We start from the raw sequence: 8638 nt of genomic DNA, 5'->3' as shown, positions 1-8638 counted from the left end.
ATAACTCAGATGTATCGCTATTACAATAAACCTGGTAACCATGAATATGTCTGGTCATACAGGAATCTAAACCAGGAACAAGTTCAAATACGCTTCAATCTTGTGGTTGCTATAGCGATCGCTCAAATTGTATTCCTTTCCGGAATTGACGCTTCGGAGACCAGGGTAAGACATAATAACACTGTTTTTTCTTCACTCGTTACTTTCCTGCTATTTCCGACTTGTCTGTTGCCTGACAAGGAGTTTTCGTGTGAACCATTCATATTAAAATGTTTTTCACCTGCACGTTCATTATTATTCAAACTAAACTCATTTTCATATGTAAAGTTTCGAACGAGGACTCTCTTTGAAACGGAGGCAAAAGGCAACTTGAAAATGGCTTATTAATTTTACAAAGACACTAGACACGTTGCATGCATAGCATTAGCTGTGACATCTAATTTCTTAGGAGACTTAAACTTAGATATCCCTGTAATTAACCATTTTTTAATTAATATTTGAAATCTTTTCCATAGGGAGTGTGCGTCTTGGTAGCGGCATTAATCCATTATTTCTATCTGGCGGGATTTGGTTGGATGCTATTTGAAGGGATTTACCTTTATTTGATGGTTGTTAAAGTGTTTAACATTGTGGTTAGAATGCGGCTATTCTACCCTTTTGCCTGGGGTAAGTATTTCTTAAACCACTTCTTTAAAAGGACGTATCCATTACATTATCACGGTTCACTATATGAACTATAGATAGGCAAACAGCGAGGGTTTAAAGTTAAATAAAACTTTACTTACTTGCTAAATAAAAGAAGGGTTAAGCTTTATTCTAAACTATGAACTTTTCTTATACGGTCAGACTTTCAAACCCAAAACATCTCAGTGCGGCAACGTTTGTGAGGCAGCAACTCTTAAACGAAATATAAATTAACAGTCTCTCAGGTTATTTTCCTTGTGTCAGCAGGGCGGGCAGAACACTAAATATTTCCAGTTTTACATTTTCACTCGAGAAAGGTCCGTTTCGTGGGGAATATAAGATCGCCGACTTAACACGTTCAATTTTAAACATTTTTTTCACTTCAGGCTTCCCTCTTGTGATGGTGGTGTTATCGTTAGTGATTGCCTCAAGCCAAGATGGCAGCGTCAATAGTTATGTTTACGGTGACTTGTAAGTAAAAATATGATAACAAAACTCAGCTGTATTGGACTAGACATTCTAAAAAATGGCCAAACTTTCTTTACGAAACCAGAAGATAACATTAGGGAGTCACCTTGCAACCCATTAAGAAATGGCCAACTCTCTCTATGAGATGCGGCGCACGCAGGGAATGCAATACAATACAAACTTTATTGATACTCCCTAAAGAGGGCTTTTCAGTGACTGATACAAATTTTCAAGTCAACATAAGTTGAAATGATGACGTAGCTGTGTTCATCATCTTGGACTGGATGTTTGTTCTGATGACTACAACTACCATGATTCCCTGCAGACCCGTCTCATAGACGGAATTGGCCATTAAGACGAGTACGGAAATCAAACATACTATCGTCCCAATGGTTTTCTGTCTTCCTTCCTAGCTGATTTGATTAACAAAAAAGGAAAAAGAAAACCCATGTAACCAGGGTGGTTCGAACAAGTAATCCCATCTTTCCCAGTTACTAGAGTCTAAACGGTAGAAGCCAATCAGAACTGAAAGCAAGGAAACCTTTTCTGTGCCAGCTTCGTGGGGGGGGGGGGGGGGGGTGGTTGCAATGATTTTACTTAATAAAGCTATCTATCTATCCAGAGCTCGGGAATAGCGGCTCTCCTCGTTATTAGGGTTTTCATAATGAGCATACCTTAAACCCCTTTTATGATGCCTGTGTGTAATCTCAGGGTAGGCCGCGTGCCCAAATGGTTAGGATGCTGAAAGTTTCCTGTCAGTTGAGATTATGTACATATCAACTTTTTTAAGTGTCAACTAGAACAACTAAGTTAAAGAATTTGATTTGATATAATGTAATAGCCAACTGGTGAGTCCCCGACCAGATGGGATTTTTAACAGCTTTCTGTTCCATTGAATTTACAATATTTCTTTACGTATTTCAGTGTCCCCAATTATGGTAATGCTAACCACTTCCACCCTTGCATAAAGTAGTTTATTATTATTAGTCTTGACTATGGTATTCGTACTTGTTGGATATTACTTCCATATAAAACATTTACTTTTCTTAAAAACATAACGACAACTGCATGGGCTTATTATGAAGAAATGGGACCCAATGGGAATTGTTATGAAGTCCGGAAAACATCACAAGAGCAAGCAAAGATGACAAGATTTATGTTGGAATGTGTACGATCGGGCACACTCTTACCCTTTAATTTGCATTAACGTTTATACTCTATTCATAAATTGCGTAACCAAAACGTTCCTATTGGTTAGTTCCTCAGTCAGTAGCAAACGATAATTGTGTTTTCTGCACTTTCAAGGCCAAAGAGCGAACAAAAACTCACAAGAAAGAGCTTTGTCGCGTTTCGTAACCATTCCCCTCTGTTAACTATGATTTCAAAAAGGATTCGGCGGGTCCTGTATTCGTTAAACTCATTATAATAAGAATTTGCGAACTGCAGTATCAGAATGACAACTGCATGTATGACGTTTAACTTAAAGATATTTCAGCTATTTATTTACCCACATGAATATTGGAAATCGAAAGTTCTCAGTTATAAGTGCAATTCGTTCCATTTTCAATCACGTTTTGTTTAACATTCTGATTTATTCCGTTGGCAGCAATATTCTGTTGTTTATTTTACGTTTGTTTTCCTTTATAACCATAGTTGCTGGGTTTCGTTCGCTAATAATTTAATCTGGACATTCGCCGCGCCCGTTCTCGCTGTTTGCTTGGTAAGTCAAGAGTTCGCCATTTTCATTCAGTTATTTCAAACCGTATCAGTCGTTGTAGATATTTAAAGTTAGTAATCGCTGTTAATCTATTTGCCATACATTTTACCATAATTGTAATGCAGTTACCAGCTGCCTCCGATTCCAATCTTTTTCGACTTTTGGGTTTAATACTTTTTTTTTTTTCAGATAAACTCCACGATTCTAGCTCGAGTGTTATATGAAATTACGAAGATGCAAAGCGACAAGACATCCGAGCTGGAGAAAATCAGGTGAAATAAGCACATGAAATGCAACTTAACTACCGAGAATCATTTCCTTAAATGTCCTCTTAGCAAGTTACCCCACTCTTGAGCCTCGTATCCATGGTCAAAAATAATGCGTCAAAAACTTATGAAAAGTATCTCTTTAATAATCTCAAACTCGTTAATATTTCATGAAGTAGCATAATCGTGATGTTTGTATATCAGATTTAGCATACTGAAATTTTTATTTACGTGTTCTCTGTTTTCTTCTTCGATTGTCAGACTCTCGAGACATTGTGTTACCACATTGACAAACAACTCGAAGTTCGTCGAAATGCTCGCTGTGCGTCTTATTTTCATTTTCTCGTTTGAAAATGTGGTACAACGCCCGGGGGAGGGGGGGCACTGCCATATATGGGGTATATAGGTATGTGCCGCTGTGAAGGGTATGTTTTTCAAGCAGTTTACTCCAGGATAGGGTATATAAATCAGAGCGTTTGGGTCTAGAATAGGGTATAATTTTTCACAAAACTGACTAGTTGCTTGAAGATTTTATCTGGACTAAGGAAACCAGGAATTGCCACTCAAAAATATAAAACAATCAAATCGGCAAGTTTAAATTTACGCAAATCAGCCTCAACAGTGTCGATAGATGGGGGGATTTGGGGAGTTTACTCTAGTGTAGGGTAGCAAAATTCAGCTGAACTAACTCTGGTATAGGCTAAGGGTTCCAGGGTCCCAGCGGTACATCCCCACCTAGAAATTCCCAAAGTACCCCCCACGGGTACAACGGTCCCTGGCGTTTGATATTTAACTCGTCGAAGATAAAATATATGTATGTATGCCTTCCTTCCGAGATTTTAACTAGGAGAGTTGAGTGGTACAAGACTAAAAAAAAAAGCGTTACAACTGAACAACTATTCTTGGCGTTTTGATTGCCGTTGCAATGAACGATGCTATCTAGTTGTAGTAACAACAAACCCTCGCTAATTCGTAAAGGTGCAGATGTCTCGTTTACTTTCTTTACTGGCTCAAGTAAACTCATTTCTCACTTCAGGCAGGGCTTAAAAGCATGTGCCGTCCTGTTTCCTCTACTGGGAATGACTTGGGTGTTTGGTCTTTTAAGCGTGACGGATGCTGGACTTGTCTTTCAGTACATCTTCACCATTCTCAATTCGCTTCAGGTACACCACCTTCCTGTGTATGTTTTAAGAATTTTGGGATTTCTATGTATGGTGTTGAATGTAATATTTTCACAGCTGCTACATATTGTGTCACCTATAACGATACGTAAGAATAGTAAGCCGCTAAAGAAGCAAGAGATGATTTTGAAGAATTACGGTTTGCGTCACGATGCACGGGCGAGTCGAACTGTTCTCAGTCGTACGTGTTGATTCTTTCCTCACTGATCTCCCAGTTTCACTGATATAAACTTTACATTTACAGGGAATCCTGTAAACTACGGCATGTTGCAGGGTAAAGTCGATACCATCCACCAAGTGTTATCTAAGTGCGCATTACATCGTTCTCACAGGGTTTTTTTGGACTTCAAGACGGCGCGCGCAAACGCTTTGTTGTTGGTGGTGGCAGGTCTAGTAGGGAATGCCAAATAGATATCACGAAATCAAATCGACATTAAAAAATGTAATTTGTAAAGGAAGTAAGTATTGGCTGGCCAGTGTCATTATCAGTTATCGACGCACTTATCCCCATTGCCACCTCCACTTATTCTGGTAGCTTTGGGGTGGGAGAAAAGGAATGTGCCGCGTTTTCCGACTCTGACCAGTGAAGAAGCATTTCAAAAACGAGCTTTTTGAGTAGAAGTGAGAAGATATGCACTAGTATCGTGATTAACATTTTGTAGGATTAAGAACTTTGAGGTAACATCATATTCAGCTTGATGCGCTTTTCCTCTACTTCAGGGTTTGTTCATCTTCCTAATTCACGTCCTAAGAAATAGCGATGTGCGGGCCGCTTATCTTCGGAAAAAGCAAAAGTGGAAAGAGTTGAGGAGCATTTCAACTTCACGTGTGTCGTCCAAAGGTGTAGATGTCTCCTCTAACTCACTGGCAAATGAAGACATTCAAGAACTAACCTCCAGGAGGATCGACAGGCCTCGGTCATCAGAAGTATGCTACACAAATACGAGTATTGTGGAGCAAGACAGAAACCTGACTCCTGTGCAAATGTAAAAACTTGTGGCACTAATTAATCAGACAGGTGTCAAAACTATAGACGATCGCACTTCGTTCTCATAGTTTAGTAAGAACTTCTCTGCGCTTTAGTTTCAGTATATGTATGAAAACCAGTAACCTTTATAGACCAGCCAGGTATTGAATTAACGCCCGAGAGAAAACGAAGAAATGTGATCCCAGATCACACTTACAGCCGCAAACCAGAGCAGACGTCTAGGGGTTCTGTTTGTGTCCTTACGTTAACAAATGTTTTGACAGGTGCTTCTATGACGGCGTCTTTCTGTACCAACATCAGCAAATTGTTTCTCCATATCAGACTCAAGTATACGTACTTCTTCGGGAATTTTTCCCTCTACCACTGTCTTTTCTGCCTCTTCAGCAACCTGTTAGACCATCACCCTCGCCATAATTTTCTCACCAACCTAAAATAAATTATTTTCGGGTCATATACCGAGAAAGGAAAAATAGTAATGCAAAACCAATTACCCAAAATTTCATGCCCGTGGCCTACAGGTTACTGGTTTTCAAGTTAATTTACCGATGAAAATTAGTATTACAAGTCAAATAAAAAAGGTAAGCTTAAGTAAACAAAAGGACCTACCTCTCTTCTTTCTTTATTTTTGCGTCTTCTGCTTCATAGGGTTTGGAAGCGCTTTGGAAGCTGAAATTTTGCCCAGTGACCGATCATTGTAATAGCTTTCCGTTGGCGAATAGAAAACGAGTGCCAAATTTTGAGTGAACTTCTCCTTTAATTTTTTGGATGGTTCTTGAAACGAGAAAATATGAAATAGTGATTTTCAGTAGAAGTAGTGGGCTATAGAGGAGAGAATCCAGATGACTTATCGTCATTACTGACGCAATCAGCTGACACGTGACGCGGCCAGCAAATTTATTACAACTTACACCTTGTGAAACAGAGTACATTTTACAAAAATACACGCTTAAAAGAAGAAAATATTTTAATTTCTCCAGTTATTCCCAGCAACCACCTATCGAGTTGAACGCAAATCCGTTGAGCCGATCTACGATTCTCGTTCTTTTTCTAAAATTAACAAAGAACCTTTGTTACTGGTCTTTCCTCCAAAAAAGTTCTACGAAACATAAATAAGAGGAAACCTATGGGACCTTACATTATAAATAACGAACCGTGGACGTAATAATTATACACTATTTAAGACACTGTTTAAATACTTTAGACACCTTATCGACCAACGAATATTAAATTATCACATCCTTAGCTATTTTCAGACTTTTAAATGTACCCTTGAAGGTCTGCCACTTCTCAATATATGTTTTGACCATTACAAACATGAATATGCATCAATGGCAATATTAGCTTCCGGTGAGTGAAGGGTAATGTTGACAAATCCAAGCCCTGACTGCATATTGGCAGTGTATTACACAACATAGCTATTGTCCTGATTCAAAGTGTTCCAACACGTGTAATGCTTCTCCTAATGAGGCGACAAAGCGATGCACGTCCACGAAGCTGTTGTACAGCGGCGTTGGAGCGATTCTCATCACGTCGGGTTCACGCGTATCCACCTACAGCCGAGTCAAAACAGCGAACAGAATAAGGCACTCAATAATGTCTGCTCCTCTAGCTAACGATGTGGTGCACATTCTAGGTTTGCAAGTCGATATAATTATGAAAGAACATCTACTTGAACTGCGGGGTGAGAGATATGAAGACATGATTGATCATCGCAGTTATGCACACAATCTAAATAATTGCGAAATTAAAGCCTGAAAAACGTTCAGGCCTGAACGGGATTTGAACCCATGACCTCTGAGATACCGGTGAAGTGCTCTACCAACTGATGTTTTCATATTTTACTCCGCAGTTCAAGTATATGATCTTTTATGTATTCACTTGCACCCTCACCATCTCAGACCATCCGGGACCAGCTCCCAGATGGCTTAAAAGCTCAGTTGGTAGAGCACTGCACCGGTATCGCAGAGTTCATGGGATCGAATCATGTTCAAGCCTGAATTCTTTTTTTCAGCCTTCAGTTTTACAGCTGCTTAAGTTGTGAATATAACTGAGATGATCTATCATGTCTTCACATTAATTCTAGGTTTGTTTTGATCTTCGAACCCTTAAAACTTACCACAACTCCCCGCTTGTCAAACTCTTTACGCAGAGATTTCATTGGTACAGAGAAACTGACGGACAGCTGACAGCCGCGCTCAGCTGGGTTTACTGGCGTAATGATCGATAGAAGACCGATCTTTGCACTTCCGTTTTCCAGTTTCTGCCACTTTGCCGGAGTTTCGTCGTCATCTTGTGAAAAACCGTAGTAATGTAAGAGAAGAAGTTCAAGATAAGCTGCAAGAAGAACAACCTGCCAGTTAATCTTGACGATGCATCTTGGCGTATCCAATTTGAAAAAGAGGCAAGCTTAATTAGTTCCAAAACACCCGGATTTTTTATAATTTTAAGATTTTCTATCTTTGTATAAATATTCGATGGCATACTCAGAGCTGCCTTATCAAAAAGCATGTGTGTGTATGAATGTATGCTTATTACAATTCAGTAATAAAAACTGGGGATAACTGGACACACTTTTGAGTCGTTAGCACTTAAAGCCAAAATTAAGGGTGTTTCGAAGATTTAAGTTATAATGTTGCCATGGTAGTTTGTAACGTGAAGAAAATGGCCATAACTTGTTTACCAATGTTTGGGCATTTCCTTTGTCATTATTCCAGCGTCAAAATAACAATAACAATAACAACAACAACAACAACAATAATAATAATAATAATAATAATAATAATAATAACAATAATAATGAAGAATGGTAGCACTGAACCAGCAAAGCGGAATTGCTGGAAATAGAAAGTGCTTGCCAAATAAATTGTCTCGAGGCAGTGGAAAAATGAAAATCACTACTTAGCTCTTGTCAACCGAGTAGGAGGTCTGTATGGGAGAATCTTGACCTCGGTGGTAAGTACAGACTGAACGCAGTGAGGTCTGTACTCACGACCGAGGTCAAGATTCTCCCATACAGACCGACTAAGCTCGGTTAATAAGATGCTTATTATATGGCACACAAAAACAGTTTAATTCGTTTAATGTAACTGGTTTGTACTAGCTGACATTTTGCTTACGAACGACAATGAGCTGAACTTAATTCTGCCGAAGTTTGCTCGTCCTCTTTACCTTTTTTCTCATCAGGCTTTTTGACACTTCCATTGATAAATATTGTTAAAAGAAAATAGACAATGATTTTGCGTTTTAATTCGCAACTTTCTCACTGAAAAACATCACCGCTCTAGAAAGCGGTCTAGATGGGAAAGTTTAGACCGCTCTCAATATCGATTTCAGC

General features: G+C 39.0%; 2 protein-coding genes across 4 annotated transcripts in view; one reads left to right on the top strand and one right to left on the bottom strand.

Annotated features, from left to right (window-relative positions):
- The window catches only part of LOC110057118 (adhesion G protein-coupled receptor L3-like), a 35318-nt gene extending 28772 nt beyond the window's left edge, over positions 1 to 6546 (top strand). For all 3 annotated transcript variants that reach the window (XM_020763683.2, XM_089272417.1, XM_089272418.1), the window contains 7 exons: positions 63 to 165; positions 516 to 666; positions 1071 to 1155; positions 2806 to 2872; positions 3059 to 3141; positions 4172 to 4298; positions 5037 to 6546. In XM_020763683.2, coding sequence (XP_020619342.2) covers positions 63 to 165; positions 516 to 666; positions 1071 to 1155; positions 2806 to 2872; positions 3059 to 3141; positions 4172 to 4298; positions 5037 to 5306 — 886 coding nt within the window. In that variant the 3' untranslated portion in view covers positions 5307 to 6546. The remainder of the gene's footprint in view (positions 1 to 62; positions 166 to 515; positions 667 to 1070; positions 1156 to 2805; positions 2873 to 3058; positions 3142 to 4171; positions 4299 to 5036) is intronic.
- LOC110057160 (kynureninase-like) overlaps positions 6145 to 8638 on the bottom strand; it is a 27399-nt gene continuing 24905 nt past the window's right edge. The window contains exons 13-14 of the mRNA XM_089272428.1: positions 7421 to 7638; positions 6145 to 6854 (exon numbers count right to left, since the gene is read on the bottom strand). Of these exons, the coding sequence (XP_089128554.1) occupies positions 6720 to 6854; positions 7421 to 7638 (353 nt within the window). The 3' untranslated portion in view covers positions 6145 to 6719. The remainder of the gene's footprint in view (positions 6855 to 7420; positions 7639 to 8638) is intronic.

Source organism: Orbicella faveolata, unplaced genomic scaffold, assembly GCF_042242905.1.
Source record: "Orbicella faveolata isolate gen_17 unplaced genomic scaffold, um_ofav_v1 contig_34, whole genome shotgun sequence".
NCBI lineage: Eukaryota > Metazoa > Cnidaria > Anthozoa > Scleractinia > Merulinidae > Orbicella > Orbicella faveolata.
Note: the sequence above shows the minus strand (reverse complement) of the source record. Positions and strands in the feature narration are given on the sequence as shown.